Source organism: Coenobita brevimanus, chromosome 88, assembly GCF_032717465.1.
Source record: "Coenobita brevimanus isolate Jiangsu-jjx chromosome 88, ASM3271746v2, whole genome shotgun sequence".
Lineage (NCBI taxonomy): Eukaryota > Metazoa > Arthropoda > Malacostraca > Decapoda > Coenobitidae > Coenobita > Coenobita brevimanus.
The window spans coordinates 5,005,603-5,027,027 of NC_137041.1; the positions used below are offsets into that span (position 1 = coordinate 5,005,603).

General features: G+C 42.0%; 1 protein-coding gene across 1 annotated transcript in view; it reads left to right on the forward strand.

Annotated features, from left to right (window-relative positions):
• Positions 1 to 21,425, forward strand: part of LOC145411186 (polypeptide N-acetylgalactosaminyltransferase 13-like) — a 60,541-nt gene that overhangs the window by 21,425 nt on the left and 17,691 nt on the right. The window contains exon 2 of the mRNA XM_080281239.1: positions 16,399 to 16,533. Within this exon, the coding sequence (XP_080137365.1) occupies positions 16,399 to 16,533 (135 nt within the window). The remainder of the gene's footprint in view (positions 1 to 16,398; positions 16,534 to 21,425) is intronic.

The window sequence follows — 21,425 nt, forward strand, 5'->3', positions numbered from 1 at the left end:
ATGGTGACAGTGGTGGGGGTGAGGGTGGTGGTTGTTGTGGTTGTGAAGGTGGTGGTAGCTATGTTTGTGGTGGTGGTGAGGGTGGTGGTAGTTGTGGTTCTGGTGGTGGTGGTGGTGGTAGTTGTGGCAATGGTGGTTTGTGGTGGTGGTGAAGGGATGATGGTGATGGTGGTAGCGAAATTGGTGATGAAAACAGATGTAGCAGAAGTAATGGTGTAGTAGTAGTAGTAGTAGTAGTAGTGGTAGTAGTAGTAGTAGTAGTAATAGTAGTAGTAGTAGTAGTTGTTGTTGTTGTTATTGTTGTAAGAAGTATAAATAATACGAGTAGTGGTAGTAATAGTTGTTAAAGCCATGGAAGATAGTGGTAATGGTGGTGATAGTTGTAGGAATGTTGACAGTAATGTTGGTAGTCGTAATGGTAGTACGGTAATGGTGGTAGTGGTGGTTGCCTCTGGATGAGATAAGAGCGGTAGTTGTGGTAGTTGCCATAATGTTAGCTGAAGCCGTTGTTGTAATGGTTGTAGTTGTGGTTGCTGGTACGGTTACGATAATGAAGTGGCTCTCTCTCTCTCTCTCTCTCTCTCTCTCTCTCTCTCTCTCTCTCTCTCTCTCTTATTTATTACTTTCTACCCATCATCTCTTTACCACTTCCTACTTCCCTGTTCCCACCTCTCTCTCTCTCTCTCTCTCTCTCTCTCTCTCTCTCTCTCTCTCTCTAATTAGTGAGTGACAGATGGCAAGTGCGTAAAGGCATACCTGGCTAATTATAAGGTTAATTAATACAATAAATACCAATGATATATATACACGACGAAGGGGTAGATATAGAGTGCATCATTATTTAACTCTCTCTCTCTCTCTCTCTCGCTCTCATAATTCTGGCAAAACATAGGAAGGGGAGGGAAGGAGGGGAGAGAGAACGAGAGAGGGGAGAGGGGAAGAGGGAGGGAGAGGAGGAAGGGAGGGAGGAGGGAAACAGGTGTGCGTGAGGAAGATGAGGGAGGAAAGACAGGGAGGGAGGGAGGAAAGACAGGGAGGGAGGGAGGAAAGACGGGGAGGGAGGGAGGAAAGACGGGGAGGGAGGGAGGAAAGACGAGGAGGGAGGGAGGAAAGACGAGGAGGGAGGGAGGGAGGGAGGAGTGAACAGAAAGGGGAGGGAAGGAGGGGATGGTGAAAAGAAGGAGAGAGGGAGAAGAGAAATGAATGGAGGAATGGAGAGAGGGAAGAAGAGACAGGAGGGAAGGAAGGGAGGGAGGGAGGAGGAAAGTAAATGGAGGAAGAATCAGTGAAGAAGAAAATGAGGAATGGTGAGAGGGAGTGGGGAGGAAAGGAAGAAAAATGGAGGAAGCTGAAGAAAGGAGAGAAGTAATGAAGGAGGAAGTGAGGATGAGAGAAAGGGTGGGAGAGAGGGAGGAAGGGAGGAGGGAAAAAGGAAGGAAGAGAGAGAGAAAAGTGAAGGGAGGATAGATGCAGTGGAGGTGAAAGTAAGGGAGGGAGGGAAAGGTGGGGGAGGGGGAGAAGAGTGAGGAAGGCAATATGTTTATTTATATCTGCAATTGCTTCTCCAACCTCTCTCTCTCTCTCTCTCTCTCTCTCTCTCTCTCTCTCTCTCTCTCTCTCTCTCTCTCTCTCTCTCTCTCTCTCTCTCTCTCTCTTCCTCGGCTGTCCACTGTAATTGTTACCGACATGTGAGTGCCGTTATGGTTAGTCATGTTACTGTGTGTGTGTGTGTGTGTGTGTGTGTGTGTGTGTGTGTGTGTGTGTGTGTGTGTGTGTGTGTGTGTGTGTGTGTGTGTGTGTGTGTGTGTGTGTAGTCATTAATTCAGTGTGTACGTACGTGTATTAGTCATTTTATTTTATTGTGTATGTATGTATGCTCTCTCTCTCTCTCTCTCTCTCTCTCTCTCATATTAGTTACAATGACCCCACCCACCACACCCACCCACGCCCACACAATTGCTCTCTCTTTGTTTCTCTTTGTCCCCCTATAGCTATGGTCTCTCTCTCTCTCTCTCTCTCTCTCTCTCCCCTAAAGTGATTAACATATACTGTAAACAGGAAAACAAAATATAAAAAAAGACGCAAATAACATAACAAATACTAACGCATATAAAACTGACAGGCAAACAGATATACAGCTAGAGAAGTAGATAGAAAAATAGATGTATAAAGAAAGGTAGACAGAAAGATAGATAAAAAGATAGATAGATAGATGGTAATTTGTTTTATCTGAGCTAGGTTTAATATTAACGATGACACATGGCTCGTTACAGCGAATAGCCTACATGGTTTAAAATGTTAAGATTTGACGTTTTTCGACCTCCACCCCACATCCTGCGAGAGAGAGAGAGAGAGAGAGAGAGGTATGTAGGGTGTGGGTGTGGTTGGGGATGAGGGGAAGTGAGGTTGATGGCTATTGTGGCTGTTTCCTCACCTGTTTTATGATGTTAATTGCGCTCTCTCTCTCTCTCTGTGAGACCATTCATCAATTCCGAAAGTGTTGATTATATTTATATATATATACGCATGCATACATGCACTCACACACACACACACACACACACACACATCCACATAAAAACAGATCCCCAAACACACACACAGCCACAAACACCTTCCCTTCCCTAACCGCACCTATATAGTTACCTGTCGCATCCAAACCAGGTAACTCTGAGGTAATACTAGTAACCAAGGAGCAGGAGGAAAAGCGTTACCCATGTCCTTTGCCTCACTAACCTCCAATATACAAGTTGAAAAATACAGACGCTGGGCTTGACCTCGCGACCTTATGATTTCAGGTTACTTTTATATATTTCCTGAACATGTGGCGCTCTTGTGGTTGGGGTAATGTGTGTGTGTGTGTGTGTGTGTGTGTGTGTGTGTGTGTGTGTGTGTGTGTGTGTGTGTGTGTGTGTGTGTGTGTGTGTGTGTGTGTGTGTGTGTGTGTGCGAGCCTGTCTAATGCATATCTGTTCGTTATTCCGGATGCCTAGACACACTTTTATAAGGAAGAGATATTCCAATTCTCCATTTCTCTCCAACCCTCCCCTTCCCTTCCCCCTCCTCCAACATATTCCCTCCCATCTCTTCCCTCATTCCTCCCTTCTCTCTCACTCCCACTGTCTCACACACTCCCTCTCCGCATCCCTTCTCTTCCTTTCCTCTCCTTTTCTTTCCCATCCCTCCCCTTCCCTCTTCTTCCATTTCTCCCCATTCCATTCCTCCTTCTCATACCTTCTTTCTTCCATCCTACCTTCTCTTCTTTCCTCCTCCTCATTAAGTTCTTCATCTTCCTAACTCCTCCTCCTCCTCCTCCTCCTCCTCCTTTCCTTTCTATTTTCGTCCTTTAATCCTCCCCCATCCCCACGAGGTTCTCTCTCTTCCCTCCCCCTTTCCTTTCCCTCCTCCTCCTCCTCTCCTCTCCTCTCCTCTCTCTTCCTCCATCTCTTCTCCTCCTCCTCATCCTCCTCTTCTATTCTCTACCGTTCCTCACAAAAATCCTCCCTCCTCGTCCCTTGCCCTCCTCATGTCCTCTTCCCCTCCTCTCCTCCATCATTCTTCATCTTCCTCCTCCTCCTCTTCTCCTTCCTCCTCCTGCTCCTCCTCCTCCTCCTCTTCCTCCTTCTCCTCCTCCTCATCATCATCATCATCATCATCCCCTCCTCTCCCTCCCTTTTAAGTCCTCATCTCCTCCCACACTTCCCCTCCCCCTCTCCTCCACTCCTCTTCCCGTTTTCCTCCCATTCCCTCCCACACACGCACCCAGTAATTAGCCCCCAGACTACTCCCTTCCCTCCTCCTCCTCCTTCTTCCTCCCCTCCTCCTTCTCTTCCGCCTTCCCCACCTTCTTTTCCTCAACCTTTACTTGCACTTCTCCTTTCCCTTCTTTCTCGCCCTCCTTCCCACCTTGCACCTCCTGCTGTATTCCTTCTTCTTCGTCATTAATATTAACATTATTATTTTCTTCTCCCTGAAGCTTTATCCATTCCTCCTCTTTCCCCGTCTCCTGCTTCTTCTTCACCTTCGCTTTCTCTTCTTACTCCTCCATACATTCTACTCCTACTCTTCTTTCTTCTAATTACCATCCTCGCCCCGGGGGGACTCGGGGAAGGGTACTGTTTACACTCGGTTTGTCTGTTTGTTTGTCTGTCTGTCTGTCTGTCTGTTAACAACTTTACGCTAGAACTACTGGTGCGATTTTGACTAAAATTACCGGGATGTTAGGAAACTGAACCGAACTTTCTGTAGATTCGAAAGCTGAGGATGTATTAAGTACAGGATAGGACTGACATAGACTGGGCTAATTTATATTTGGACTGAAATTTTGGCTTCAGTGTATCTCAGCATACGTATATCTTGGTAACTGTCAGTGTATCTAGTTATTTATCTCTATGCATCCCTCCATCCGTCTGTCGACCTCCTTGCCTTCCTTCCTCTTACTCTCGCTTCGTACCTAACATGGTGTAAACAGAAAAGACTCCCCTCCCCTCTTTGTTTACATCAGCCCACCCTAAAACGAGTCTCCCTCATGCCCGCGAAAATAGTAAGCAAATGAGCCTCAACTCCACACAGCAAGAGAAGTATGAGAGAGGAATATCTTAATTTGGCACGCTCTCGACAGTGAAGAAGACAAATGAGATGTGCAGTATATCTTTATTCAGTTAATTTTGACACTGACATTAACAGCTATAAATTGTAATAACTGTAAAAATAAGAGAGACGGATAGCCTAGACAGACAGACAGAGAGAGAGAAAAAAAAAATAAATGGTGATAAAAACTGTGTACCATTTTCCTCGCATAATGTCACATCAATGTCAGTCATCATTATACGCCTGTCACATATCCCTCTGTCATGTATCTGTCACCAGTGTCATAGGTTTTGCTTTTCTCTCTCTCTCTCTCTCTCTCTCTCTCTCTCTCTCTCTCTCTCTCTCTCTCTCTCTCTCTCTGTCTCGTCTTTTGTCTGTACTTTATTTGTTTGCTTTACGTTGTCTTCTTCTCTCGTTCTCCTTTTCTCTTCTTCCCTCTCCTTCTCATACTCCTGTCTCCCTTCTTCCTCCTGTCTTCCTCCTTCCTTTTTGTTTTTTTAGAGCCTGGATCAATTTATTAAATGCAAGTATAGTATATGCACAGACTAGGATATGCATAGATATCCCTGAGTTAAAGGTCACTACTCATACTTTCGACCTGTGAAGGGCTGTGGATCACTGAGGGTCCCTGTTTGTTAAGTGGCCACCATCGGATTTTTTTTAATGTACCAGGGGTCATTGCTTCCGGAGGTGACTTGTGTGCTTGTCCCGCATGGGAAAGTTCCTAGTCCCATTGGAATGAACGGAGCTGGGGCCTGATTGACTACTGCCTACCTTAATAGCAACAGGCAAGGCTGCCGCACCACCCCTGAATAACCACACTGTGCACTGTGCAATTTCCACACTGTGTCCACAGACGCCCCGTCAAATGAACATACCCATACATAGTGACATGCATTAGTTATTTATTTTTCCAGTATTCATTTTACTTTACTACTTTCTCTTTCAGGTTATTCATACTGGTAGCTTATAGATAATGTATTATAGAATGTAGCTTTTCCTTTTCCGCCTTTCTTACGAAATTTCCATGTCAGTTTTATCATGCTGCATGGTGGTTTCTCTCACTTTCCCTTGTCAGTTTTAACTGGAGGGTTTGCAGCCTTCATGCTTTACTATCCTTATCCTTCAGCATGTAAAGTTAGATCTCGTAATCATAGTCTACTCTGTAACAAACAGCCTCGAAAGGACCATAAGGTCTGTTGCTGTTTAGTTTCCTTTGTACTTCTTTGTACTCCCTCCTTTTGTCTCTTTCTTCCCTCCTCCCGTCTCCCTTCTCCCTCTCTCCACTTCCTTCTTCTTCTTTTCCCTTCTCCTTCACCCTTCTCTTCTCTTCCCTATACCTCCTTACTCTCCTCTCCTTTATCTCTTCCTCTTTTCTCTCTTTTATCTCCTCTCCTTTGCCTCTCCCTTTCCTCTTCTCCCTCCCCTTCCTCTTTCATCCTCCCTCCTCCTCCTCCTTTCTTCCATCCTTCAACCCTTCCTCTCTCCCTCACCAAGCCAAACACAACATCCTCCCCTCGTCATATTTTACGTATTAATATTCTTGTCAATATTTTTCTTCACTTCCTTTCCCTCCTTCCCTCCCTCCCTCTCATATATCTATCTATATCTATCTACCTATCCCTATCTATATATCTACCATCTATATATACAGTATATATATATATATATATATATATATATATATATATATATATATATTGTGTGTGTGTGTGTGTGTGTGTGTGTGTGTGTCTGTCTGTCTGTCTGTTATTTGTTTTTGTATGGTACCATATTTTCTCCTGAAAAGACCCTAAGGGTTGAGTGGTTTGGAATTAGGCAACTTTTTTCTTATGTTTGTATCTATGGTAAAAGTTCAGTCCACTATATTTGGATCTGCACTGTTTCGCCTCTAATATACAGCAGCGCCATACCATAGATCTCTCTCTCTCTCTCTCTCTCTCTCTCTCTCTCTCTCTCTCCCAGGTCTGGAATCTCAGTATAAGAGTTTGGGAGTAATGTTTACAACACCCGCAGCGCTGCCAGACGAACAAACAAACCTCAGTGTTGTTTATATTCTCCTTTTTTATCACCGAGACGTGAGACCCTGGTTTCAGTCATGGCGTAAAAAAAGAAAAAAGAAAAGAAAAAGAAAACTATTACTGGAATATGTATCATGTTTAAGGACATGATTAAATGGACTAGACTAACAGAAGAGCTGCATGAAATTGTGTGAGTTGCAAAGTTTGTGCTTAGTTTGTAAAGGAAACATTTGAATACCACCATGAGAAGAGAGGAGGGGAAGGGAGAGGAAAGGAGGGAAAGGGAGGGGAGAGGAGACAATGGGAATGGAGAGGAGAGGAAAGGAGGGGAGTGGAGAGGTGAAAGGAGGGGAGAAGATAGGAAGGGAAGGGAAGGGGATGAGACAGGCAAGGAAGGGAGGGATGAGAATAGAGGAAGGGAATAGGACACGAGAGGAGCAAACAGAAGGGAAGAGAAGAAAAGATGAAGGGAGGAAAGTAGAGAGGAAAAGAAAACAGAGAAGCAGAGAGGAGAGACTAGTATTGGAGAAGAGAAGAGGAAAAGACACATGAGGAGACGAGACAAGAAGAGAAAAGAGGAAAGAAGATGAGAGCAGATAAACAGAGACGAGAGAAGGATAGAAGAGAAGAGTCGAGGAGGAGAGACGAGTGAGGTGAGAATACGTGAGGAGAAGCAGAAGTAGAAAGGAGAAAGAGAGAGAGAGAGAGAGAGAGAGAGAGAGAGAGAGAGAGAGAGAGAGAGAGATTGCCTTCCTTCATAATACTCTCTAAGTGAAGCAGCGACCAGATATAATTAATAAGAATTACATTAGGAGATAATATATTTATCTGGTGAACAAATTTTTATACAGAAATAAGTGAAAAATACATAACTGTGATAAAGTAAGACAGTATGTTTAAGAGAAACATGTCTTTTCATTATAAATATATAAATATATATATATATATATATATATATATATATATATATATATATACATATATATACATATATATATATATATATATATATATATATATATATATATGTGTGTGTGTGTGTGTGTGTGTGTGTGTGTGTACATACGTGTCTGTTTATGTCATTGCTTTTATGTATATTTATATGTGCTGATGTTCCAGTGCGTGTACTGCATGTATGTAGAGTATGTATGTATGTTTTTGTGTATAGTATACATGTATGTATGTGTGTAAGGCAGCGTGACCAAGGCGGTGACCAAGATGACGAGACTGTGACACACGCACACACACACACACACACACACACACACACACATCACCAACGTGCCGCACATCATCCTCACTGTGACACCCGTTAGGTACAATAATCGTCGGCAGTCTTTAGAGTAATTAAGCCATAAACCCCAGCGCAGGTACACGTGACAGGTGTTGCCAGCCACATTACCCTTGGCTTGACGTTATAAGGCAAGAGATCAATTACGGTATATACCAGAAGACAAGTATTAGTATATAATGCCATATACATAAATATCTGGGTGTATATTGTATTACTTTACATATTTTATCATTTGGTTTAGTTCTACTTAACTATGCCTCTTTAAAGTTTTTAATGTGTGTTTCCATACACCCGGAGAATTCTTTAGCATAGCAGTTCGTCCAGATAGTAGGGTGCGGAGTGCTGGTCTAACTAAATAACATTGTTTGCGGGAAACAAGAGTATAAGAACAACAACAACAATAATATTAATAATAATAATAATAATAATAATAATAATAATAATAATAATAATAAAATAATAATAATAATAATAATAATAATAATGATAATAAAATCCTAAACGGCAAAGATTAACAGACTGCTTCTAACCCTTTCACTACGAGGGACTCTCCCCATCTCAATAAAGTTATCTGTCTATAAAAATGTTAGAATTAGGAAAAGAAAAACACTTATGGAGAAGGTGGAGTGTCGTCCTGACCATATAAAACACAAGAAGAATAAAAGTGTGGGAACCAAGAGTGTGGGAGCAATTCAGACGAGTGACTGGGGAGAGAGGAAGATCGATAAAGAGCTGGCTTGGCTTGTAGGCGGATGTAAGAGCTGTTCATTTGTTCAGGGACCAATGACGTACTAATTAAATGACACTGTTAACACCTTCAGTACAAGTACGTCTTTCATTAGCACTGCCACATACCCACCAGTCTTTTATTCACTTTCCGGAAGACTTTAGTGAATTGAGGATTACGTAATTATACAGCTTGCATTAACCCATCAGGCAGAAAGGGTCGTTCCAGTATGAATGAAATCAAGAGGCTGTAAGAATTAAGAGAAGAAAGATATCAGTGTACCAGAAGTTTGCTGCACTAGGAATATGATAAGTAATTTCATGGGATTGTTATATTTTTTAAAGTTAATATATGGTGACAGTGGAGTAACATTTATTCAGTATTTCGTGGCGCGTTTTTAATTTACCAGACATTCAAGAAGTTTCATTAGCTTTCAGTCACTGTATCGTCTCTAGTCTCAGGGGCATTTTTTTTTTTTAATACAGAAGATGAAGAGAGAGAGGAAAAGCAAATTAGATAAAGAATAGTCCATATGCCAGATGACAGGTTTCCTTCATCTACTATCTTCTTGTCGCTGCCAGACGATTTTCCTCAACTTGGGACAACACCTTGGCACTGATGGGGTTACATAAGAACATAAGAAGAGAGGATAACTGCAGTAGGCCGGTTGGCCCATGCTAGGCAGCTCCTAGAAGAGTAACTAAACTACTAGAGTGAGATAAGGATAGCAAAGAAGAAGGCTCTCCCCCGCCCTCCAAACCCTCCAGCCGAAGCCGGCAGGAAAAAGTCAGAACACCACGCCGTATAGAAAAACTGGTGTGGACATTCTACAGGAAAGCGTGAAAGGAGAATAGAGACTATCACAGTGTAACCTGAAAAGAAATTTTTTTTGAATTAGTATTGGTTATAAGATTTTCTTTATTCTATATCCAATATCCTATATCCACCCCTTATTTGTCATATGCTTATCTAGCCTATGCTTGAAACTCTCAATGGAAGAGGCAGCAACTACTTTACTAGGTAGCTTATTCCATTCGTCTACTACTCTATTACCAAACCAATTTCTACCGATTTCCTTACTGAAACGGAATTTTTCTAGTTTGAAACCATTATTTCTAGTTCTATCCTGTATGCTCACTCTAAGTACCTTGCTAATATCTCCCTTATTTATACCATTCATCCACTTAAACACCTCAATTAAGTCTCCCCTTACTCTACGCCTCTCTAGCGAAGGCTTTATCTTACCCCACCTGTTTGAAAAGTCACAATGGTAAAATATAATGTAGTCTGTGGGTACCAGGAATAGAATTATGAAAGACGTCATTATGTTCAGGAACTTAACATATTCAGTCTGATGATGTTATTATTATTATTATTATTACTCTTATTTTTATTTTTATTACTGTATTATTATTATTATTATTATTATTATTATTATTATTATTATTACCTCTTTTTAACGAGACAGCGTCCGGACTGACTCTATCCGATACGTTTATGTGAAGCTATAGAATATGGTGAAAATTTCTGGGGTATCAGATAGAGCCAGGCTTCCGGGGGCTTGAATGGTGAGTGAATGGAAACGTGGCCCATTGGACTGGGCAAACCTGGGACTCCTCACCCTGCCCTAGGGTGGGAACTGAAGTCCGGATGATGATGATGATGATGAATATATATGTGTACCGTTTACATCTGGCTCAATCATTTCATCCCAGTCCTCCTATTCTGTCACTTGCTGCAGTCCGCCTTTTCGCCCTAAAACACCATACACCACACCATTATACACCTAATCCTGGCTCACCCTCACGCCTTCCATCCATCCCAATCCGTCTTTCAATCAACCAAAATACTTCAAACGGTCTCGGTGACAACAGCGGCTCTCCTCTCTTTATTTTGTTGTTCATTTAGCACTTAAAAACGCTCCTTGTGTATGTTCTGCATGTAGATAAAAATGTACTATTGTCATTATCCAGTCGCTCAATATCAGTGCTGTCTTTCATCTCATTTCATTTCCTGGCATATCTTTTACCAAATCTTGACTCCACGTAACTACATCTTTTCCTCCAAGCCCGCCTGTCTCTACTAGCGGTACCTTCCACCCGGCACAGCGAGGCATAACACAAGGGCGAGGCTGCCAGTCAGTGAGTGGGAAGGGGAGTGAGTGAGTCAATAAGCGAGTGGGTGAGAATGTGAGTGAGTGAGGATGTGTGTGTGCAAAGGTGGGTGGGAGTGGGTGAGTGAGTGAGGCTGTGGGTGGCTGAATAACGATGAGAGGGATAAGAGAATGAGTGAGTCGATGAACGAGGCTGTGAATAATTGAGTAGCGGTGTGTGTGTGTGTGTAATTCACCGGGTCGGTCATGATCACTTGATGGTCGTGATCGTCAGCTTTTACCCTCCCGGAAGGGAGCTGAGAGCTCATATAGTCCGATCTAAGGGCAAAGCTGTGACCTTCACACACGCACACACCCGTCCCCTTGCTCAAGGGGGACAGTAACCACCCACTTCGTCAGTGAAACTTTTCGCAACCTGAGCGAGGCGCGAACTCCCGTCTACCAGATGGTAAGCAGTGTGTGTGTGTGTGTGTGTATGTGTGTGTGTGTGTGTGTGTGTGTGTGTGTGTGTGTGTGTGTGTGTGTGTGTGTGTGTGTGTGTGTGTGTGTGTGTGTGTGGCGTGGGAAGAGCAGTGATGGTGATGGTGATGGCGGTGGTGTCCAGACTAATGAGTTCTGGTACACGGCCCACCACCCAGCCTCCATGGGAACCCAGCACAGGAGTTGGCAGCCACATGGAAAGCTTAACCTGTACATTTAAGTGTCGCGGGGGAAAAAAAAAAAAAAAAATCATCATCATCATCACCATGGTCTCAACAAATCTACGGTAGCCCAGTGGAAAACTTGACCACTACAGAGGCGTGACGTGAAAGGGCAACTGTAAGAATTAGAAAATGAGGTTGGTCGTTAGTGTATATCCCACTAATTATGTACTCTACTGGCGTCAGCGTAAAGACGACTAAAACTTGCCTAATGGTTCCCTGGGTGAAATATTATACTGTAGAGGTGAATATAATCTCTTAGTGGCAACCAGGGTGAAATATCTTAAGCGTCTCGGTTTGAAATGACATAGGTGTGCGAGGTGGGGGTCTGTGTAATCTGCCTTCCCCCCAGGAAAAGGAAAATGTTTCTTTTTTCAGAGCAAAAGCCGATTTTTTTTCATGGCAGATCTTGATTATGGTGTACTGGTGCCTTTAACAACGAACTATGGTTAAAGACGCTATGAAGACCAAGAAGAGCTGAAGAGACACTATACCATACTAGTCCTGACTTACGGTGGAGCTACGAGAATGCTTGTAATTTCACTTCACTGACAGAAATATATACATTAGTTTGTCAGTGCGTAAACAAATCTACGATACACGTAGACAGATGCCATGAAACCAAGAACACCAGAGTCGCTGCTCTTGATGTGTTGCCTACTTCTTTTTTCACCTATATCATTCTTTTCTGTGTCTGCCCTCCTCTCTTCCTACATCTCCCATTCTTCCTGTCACTTTTTATTACTTTTCTTTCCACTTCAGGTGGCTATACACCGAGTGACAAGCCCAGTAGTTTCCTGTAACATAGGAAACCATTTACAACTCTCGGTGGCAACCTTATAACCAAATAACGGCGTGATGTTCAGCCTACCATGGTGCCTCGGTTAACTGGTTGGGGTGACACAAATGAGGCGTCCATCCGGGAACCAAACCTCCAAATTCTCCCTTGTTCCTCGCATGGGCTAGGAGCTGTCAATCACAAGGGAACATCGGCTCACTGCAGGGGACGGCCCTGCAGGAGTGGTTGCTTGCCTGCAGTTGATGGGTGACTAACCAGACAGACTGGAGTTACTCATGAACAACAACAGCCCCAAGATTGAAAAGTCTTTCACAAACTGAACAAAATCGTCTGTTGATAGAAATAATAAAACCGGAGACGTCACTGTAGTGGAGACATTGGAAATCTCAGTACTGGGACAACTACTCACAGTCAGACGCAGTGAAGACCAACAAGGCTATAACGAGTGTAACGTTATGGCTGCATGTCACACAGGATGGCAGAGGCAGGGAGCTTTTCTTCCACAGCTTCCGGACAGCTTCTGTATCTCCTGTCCGGTGACGTACTTTCATTTCATTCTAAATACCAGCAGACGATTTTATCTTGTGTAGGCCAGGTTTTTTCGGACCACATAAGTTGGATGTTGCCTTGTTTAACACCACCACTTTTCGTGGCCTCCTGAACCGACCACAATCAACTGGCAGCAGCAACAATACGACATCGGACTGAAAGTTTGATCCAGACCTTTTACGCTCGGTTGTTTATGACTGTACTAATAAACCCTCTTGAGGCTAAGGTCCGCGCCAGCCCACTGCTTTGTGATGTTAGCCATGGAGCTGCCGGCTTGATAGTGCCAGGATTCGAATCCTGATGCGGGCAACTGGTGCCACTCGACTTATGTGTTCATCCACCCTTTGCAACTGTGAGTTAATGAGTACCTAGGAAACACGTAGGAGACGTAACTGTGGCATCCTGGATGATGCCGTGGCCTTGCATCCCAGGACAATGGATGGATAACCCGACGCAGGTTCAGAGGCCTTAAACACAGAGATGAGCACCGCTGCTCTAAGTGTTTGTTCCACCTTCTCTTGTACCGTTTAGCATGCCTCCAGCCTGATGACATTTTTTCATAATAATTTCTTGCTACTTCCAGATGATTTTATTGAGTTTAGAAAATTACCTCAGCAGCAAAAGGGGTTAACGAAGGGTATGTGTAACCCCTCCAGTTAATAAACGATACCACGATGCGCTATATGCTAATCTGAATAAAATCGTCCAGAGAGATCAAGAATTAAATTCAGAATATAACTTAACTGAAGAACCTGAACTGACGGTGTGAAGAAGCATACACCCCCCCCCCTCCCGTTTCTAACTTTAATTTCGTAACTACTTCCCTACGATGACTGATGACCTTATTCTTGCTATCCCCAGACGATTTCTATTCAGTTTAGGGAAGGTCTTGCATGCTGAGGGTGTTGATGGAGACTGCTACACAACCCTCCAGTTCAAAATATCTCTCATATACTGGACCATGTGATAGTGGGGAAAAAATACAAAAAAAAAATTACAATGCCATATTCACGGTATGAAACCCATGACGAGAGGTAGTGGTAACCAGATTGTTTCGTTGCTGAATGCTCTCTGTAACCTGGGATGCAGGCTAATTACATCCAATCCTCACACCCTGATTCATAATAATAATATAATAATAATAATAATAATAATAAAAAACCAGCACTTTAGGGATTTATATAGATCTTTGTCTTCTTAGTTTCGGTTCGTGTTTCCTGTGACGTATATTCTTCTTCCTAACGTCTTGAGTCAGCCTTGAGAGACTTTTCGTGATGGAGAGGTTAGATGTGTCCTCAGTTATCTCCTTTAAGACTGCAGAGCTCTCCCAAGTTGCACAGATTCGTTTATCAATTGCGTGATTAAGATGAAAAAGACGTCACTGTATTGGGATGTTAGGAAAAAGGACTCAGGTTAGGTGTGTGTGTGTGTGTGTGTGTGTGTGTGTGTGTGTGTGTGTGTGTGTGTGTGTGTGTGTGTGTGTGTGTGTGTGTGTGTGTGTGTGTTTACTTTTAACTTATTTAACTGCCAAACAATTTCACACTCAAACGAGAGTGAGCGGTAACGTGAAAAAATGACAAAATGATACTTTTTTTTTTTTCTTATGAACAGCTGTGGAGTCTGGATTATCTTAGGAATTGGCAGAGAATCTTTATGAACAGAGAGGACCCTGGAGGTGTTGGAATCAGTATTTGTGCCAGATTTTAGGCGGGAAGAATTTAGTATCATCGTTATTGTTGTCATCATCGTCATCAACATCATCATCACCTTTGTCGTGGTCGTGCTAGTCATCGTCTTCATTTTCGTCTTCGTCAGTCGTTAGTATTATCGTCTTCATCATCCCATTTTCATTATCCTTATCATCATCATTATTATCATTACCTTTATCATTATTAGCATTATTGTCATCATTATTAACATCCTCTTTCCTTCCTTCTTCATCACCATCATCATCACCACCACCATCATCCTGACTCACAAAGGTAAAGCCATTTTCGTGAGATCAACCGCGAAACTCAAGTGCCAGTCAAGAGCAAGTCAAGACGAGCTGAGTTCTTGAAATAAACACAGCTCAAGAGGCCCCTTTTTCTTATTCTTCCTGCTTCCACACAATTTTTTCAGCTTTAAAATAACCTCATATTGAAGGTGTTAATGAACGGTATATGTTGTAATCCCTTCACTAGTACACGTATCTCCGAAGCTGAGTAAAGTTGGATGGAAGTAGTAAGGATAAAATGTATAAACTAACCTCGTCTGACTGAAAGGGTTGACATAAGCGCCTAGGAGAGAATTTTGGGAATGTAGGGATTAGATACAGCCTTCATTAACCCCTTCACGACCTGGATACTCTCTTAATAGAAAAAAAATGGAGACAGCAATAATAAGCTTAAAGACGCCATCGGAGGCAAAACGCTACGTTAACATAACCCGAGGTCGTCTTTAATATTTCGTCAGCTTAGGAGAGAGATTTCAAGCTGGAGGTGTTATGTAAAGTCTTCATTAACCCCTTCACTCCTCCGGAGCTCTCTTATGCTGAATAAAATTGCCTGAAAGTAGCAAGAATAAGGTAAAGTACGACGTCTTCTGGCATCTCATCCTTCCTGTGTTTATCTCTGCGTGTATTAACCCCATTATCTTCCATAACGTTTTTCTGATCTCATTTTGCGAACCACAGCTCACTTCATTCAGCTTACAAGAGCTTTGTCTAACCTCTCAACTCGAAAGGTCATTCCTATGCTTGATAATCCACCAGGACATGAGTAACAACAATAATATTTAAGTTAACAGTTACGGATAGGTGCTCTTTCCCATCCTGTACCTCTGACCTATAAATATGGCACAGTCACACACCTCCCATCAGTGGATCCCAAAGATGACTGCTAGAAAATGTCATGCAGTCATTTTCCGTCGATAATATGTTCCGAGCTCAGGTGTTACAGTACAGTATTTAGAGGTTAGAGATGTCACTGTGGGGAGGAATACCTGGCTGCAGTTGTACTTGGTTTGAAGGGAAAAATATTCTTGTGTAAGTTGTTTATGCTCTCTGTTTTTGTCTAGCTTTGTGTGTGATATTTCTCTAGTATGAGAGCTACACCGCTGCATTCAGAATAACGTCTTTCATAATTTTCACTCCATTTCCTTCTAATATAATCGTGAATACTATTATCCAAAATTACGGTGTAAATTAAGTGTAGCTTTGCGTGAGTTATGTAAAGTTATGAAAGTAATGTTCACTCATGATGTTGTGCTCAAATAGTACTGCTTGGTGTTGCATGTGTTATTATGTTACAGTACCGTATTATCTGAGACCAATCGACCAAAGATATTTACATGTTTAATCTTAGGATGGGACAACAGCTTTTACCGTGGCTGAACTCCCTCAATCCACTGACGTATTTTCTGGTTTATTCTTGCTACCTGGAGGCCATTTTATATTTTATTCTGCCGTGGGGAGAATGATATGATCCGGTGATATGACTGAAATAAAGAAACGCGTTGTCGGATTTCAAGGCGGTGGAAATCTGTATGACCCAAGTGATGAGCCTTTCCACCTACACAGTGCACTCCTCCAGCCGTCCATTGACCCAGCTCCACTCTCTCCCTAGGTCGTGGTTGTTGCGGCGGCGTGGGCGTTGTGTGGGCGTGGGCCTGGGCTGCCTCCTGCTGACCGTCCTCGTCTACATCATCAGGGACCCGAGACTATCCTTCGACCATGACTCTGATGTTATGATACCCTTAAAGTGAGTATTTGTTGTGTGAATGTGACATCATCATCACGTATGTCATCACACTGTCTGTAATGATACGAACAGTCGGGGACATAATTTCGTGTATTACTCATCACTTCTACTTTTCACTTCCCTCTACTGTGCAAAGAAGCATGGTATGTTGCTCAGCCCGAAGATGGTTCACTGTTTAATACGGTCTGTCAGGGAGGAGAGTGATGCACATGTCCACAGTGTGAGGCTGAAATAGTACAATGGTAAAAGAACATTTGATCCTGGCTGTACACTACCCGTTAAAATGCATTGAATAATTGTGTCGGCTGTAGTGGTGTAACACATACCATCACAAGTGGCCCAAACAGAGGGTCCAGCGTTGGCACCGGTCCGGGAAAGTCCCTCTGTAGCAATTCGTCATGCCTCTACAGTCTTCCAAAAAAGGGGAACAGAAAATATTACAGTTAGAATGCCTGGTGAAACAAGACCTCGGAATAAACGGGAGAATACCTAACTCAATCCTGCATCATCTTTAAACATACCTGGGGTTTCATTCTCTCGGAATTTATCTCGGAAAGATAATATTACCTCTCCTGTAAAATCTGCTTCCAAGAGACTGGGTATGCTAGGCCGACTCCGTGCCTTCTTCACCCCTGCACGGCTGTTGACTTTATACACGGGTTCTATTCGTTCCTGTGTAGAGTACAACTCTAATGTGTGGGGAGGTTCCCCACCAGTGGCGTCACCAGGGGTCAGATCTTGGGGACACTGTAGCCCTGGTGTAGGTAGAAGGGGGGGAGAGCGAAGCGAGCCTATGCAGCTGAGGGGTATGGGGGGGGCGCTGTAAGCCCCCCCGGAAAATTTTTTGGAAACTGAGCAGTTTTAGGGGCATTTTTGAGGCCTATAGATGAAGAAAAAGTAAAATAAGGAATATATAATATATATATATACATATATATATATATATATATAGAGAGAGAGAGAGAGAGAGAGAGAGAGAGAGTGAGTTTTAGCCTACTTTCCCACTCTGTACATTTAGGACAATATATTTGCAACAATGAGAAATAGCCTAGGCCTGGCCAATATAAGAATAAATCAATAAAAAAAATCCTGGCCTAAGCTTCATAAAATGACTACTGAAATATTTAGATATAGGGCTACTTACACATGTCTGAATGGGTTCAGCCTTGGGGTTATCTGGGGTTGCTTCTGGCACCTCATTCCCAATAACAGCCACTTTTTCTTGGCACTTATCTGCGTCATCTTTGTAGGTGCGGGTGCGAAAGAATTTCCTTATGTCACCCTGTCCCTGAGGATTTTTAGATGACCTTTTCATCACTTGAGTGGCTGCTGGCTGATATCCGCAAATGTATTATTGTAGAATAGCCTATTAAAGGGAAATTACATTCAGTTCTGACAGTGTGTCGACTGAACCAACTAAGTACGGTACTGCTGACTCTGTATAGAGTATAGGCTAGATCACATATCTGTAAAAACAAAAATAAACAGGTAAAGTGAGGTGGCTAGTAATATACCGGAACGTAGTAACGTCTATACTGTACAGCCACTGAAACCAATACATTCAAATAAAACCGAAAACAACACAGGATTTAGCCACAGTTCTCAGACACTTCTCAATGTAAACAAAACATTCTGAGTTCCAATACTCTGAACATTCGAATTTGTGAAAAATTGCATAGATCAGTGCCTGTATTAATAAAAACTTCTAGGAGTACTCCTAAAATTACTACTAAAAGTGGTTGTAGCTGAGAGTTGCTTCTAAAAGTTCCTCTTAGGAGGACTCGTAGTAGTAATTTCGATCCTACCATGAAGTATTACCAAAACAAAGAATCTCTGCTTAATATATTTTAAAAATTACCATTACAAAGCGTTAGAGTATCAGTAAGTAGTTTAAAAGTGAAAAACTAGTTTTTATATATAGAAACATCTGTTGGATCATATATTATGATTCTTTACGAATGTCGATAAAATGGATAAAATGTAAACACATCGTGTGGTCAGCTGATCGTGCCTGCTATAAAAGTGTGTACATAGTACCGTGACCGTCAACAGCGGCACAATTTTAAGATCCCACGGCTGCAGATAAATTCAGGAGAAAGAGAAACTGGACGGAGGGAGTGTACGAGGGAACTTCACAAACCTCTTAACAATGTGTGGAGCAGTTAGAGCATTGAGTGTTTCCGTTATCACATTGCTCACTGATGGTGTCAATGGTCCAAAATCATCACAATTACACTGCTGCATTTTTCCAGTTGCAAGGTACCTTAATAGTATCAACACTTTCATCTCGGATGTGAGAGGATGGTTTCGATATGTGGGCCTTTCCAGTACATCTCTTACTAAATCAGTAATAAACAGAATGCCCTCACAATCGAAAAGGTACCTTCTTACAAGTTCTTGATGATCATATTCCATGAATGCATCCTTCCGAGCTCGAAAATTTCTGCGTGGTGGGTGGTGTCGGTCAGTCATGGTCTATGTTGTCTTGTCTTTTGGTGTTTGAGAGACGCAGCTACTGTGTTTACTGTCACTAAAAGCCCTACTAACTCCTTAAAAGTCCTTGTGGAGGACTTTTACTTTTTAGCGATTTTACGAGTGAACTTAGGAGTTGAAAGTAACTTTTAGAAGTACTTCTAGAAGTTAGGAGCCAAATTTCACTCTGAGAGGAACTTTTTACTCCTAGGAGTTTTTATTAATACGGGCACAGGCATTTTAGACTGCATAATCCAATTTTAAAGCTCCGTGATTAATATATACCATATTATATATTGTAAATATTTAATAAGTCTGATATATGTAATACAATCTTGCATTCTTTGTGCAATAATTATATTTCAAAGAAAACCAAGCTTGGAAAAAGTATATGGGAAACTAATATATTATAACTATTATGATGTGAATCATAGGTTTATGTAAATTGTGAATAACTAATCACATTATATAGCTATAAATAATATTGTATTAAACTAATATGGATGCACGAATAAAAGTGGATCGGTGGTAGGGGGTTGGGGGAGAGTTAGGTGGGTCAATGCCGAGCTGCAAGCATACTATGTTAGCTGGTGATTTTTTATTATTATTCTTTTGGGGAGCTGCAATTTTTGGGGGGCTGAGTCCTTGATTTGGGGGGGCTAAGCCCCCCCCTAGCACCCCCCTGGTGACGCCACTATTCCCCACATACAACTCCTCTGAACAAGGTGGAGTCAAAGGCTTTTAGTCTCATTCACTCACCTCCTCTTACTGGCTTCCTTCAACCATTGTCCTTTCACCGCGCTGTTGCATCTTTATCTCTTTTCTATCGCTACTTCAATGGTCATTGCTCCTCTGAGCTATCTGCTTGTATCCCTCCACCACTACGGCAGGCGCGTAGTCCCATCTAGCAGCAAACTTTATTCATTTTTGTCCAACTCTCTAATGCAAGAGTTAACCGTTACTCCCAGTCCGTCATGTATGCAACAGGTCAACTCTGGAACTGTCTTCCTCTGTCTGAATTTCCTACTGCCTATGACCTCCAATCTTTTGAACGCAGTGTGTCCAGGCACCTGGATATGAACGGTTCTTGAATTTGGCTCTCTGTTATCTTATTTTTAGTTTTTCTTGGAGGGAACAGTCTTGTGAGCTTTTGACCTTTGATTCGTTCTTCCTTGTATTAAAAAAAAAAAAAAATAGGAATAAACCTTAAAATATGACAAAGAAGTGAGTTAGGGAGAAAGTGAACCGAAAGAAAATCAAATGATTGCCGGTAATAAATTACGGTGACGAATCTGTGCTCACCAACAACTCTTTCCCTTCACCAAATCCCCCCACACCGCCAACCATCAGTAATTACTGCATTAACTGTAATAATGACCCAGTGAAAGTAATACTCCGCGCCTTCCGCCTCTCACCCTCACGCCCGCCTCGCCTGGTAATTGCATCAAACAGGGTGGTTGGCGCCAGTCACACATAATTGATGCCTTGCTCGATCAATTGGCCAGGAAATCGCACCCAGTTCTTCCTTTCCCCAAACATGCTCCTCGATAGGGGGGGGGGGAAGTTAATATATAGTATTTTCTTTACCACAATATGTATCTGTCTATCTATCTATCTACCTCTATAGATAGATAGATAGATAGATAGACATATATATATATATATATATATATATATATATATATATATATATATATATATATATATATATATATTCATTCATTCATCCATTGCCAGACGCCATGTATCCCAAACGGGGTGGCCAACGGCTTAGAGTTAACTGTTTTACAGGGAGGGGCACTAATCCTCCACCAACCCCACTTGACACGTAGGGATGCCAACAGCATCTGGTGTTCCCAGGCGGTCACCCATGCAAGTACTAACCAGACCCAACGTTGCTTAATATATATATATATATATATATATATATATATATATATATATATATATATATATATATATATATATATATATATATATACACACACAGCAGGGGCGTTCCTAGAGTATTTGGCACCTGGGACAGACCTATCCATTGGCACTTCCTACATTTCGAAGATGAATAATATTCAAATGAAAATTCAACAAAATTTGTAATGATTAATAAAGCTTATTCAATGCGTTTGTAAATTTTGTTCATATGCTAATCTATAGATCTACAGATAAATATGTACGAGTAGGCCAAAACTGTTGGCTCGTGTAAGCTCCTGATATGTCCCTTGGAAAGGCACTGGCATACAAGCTGTATTATTACTATTATTATTATTATTATTTGTTAGTAGTTTTTCGGTAGTTCCAGAATTAAGGTTTAATGAAAATCAAGCAGCATAGAATATTTTACTTTCTTCTAGTTTCTGATAGAATACTGAAAACCTTGAGACAGTGAAATGGAAAAGTTACCATTCAGCTAAATGGTAGCC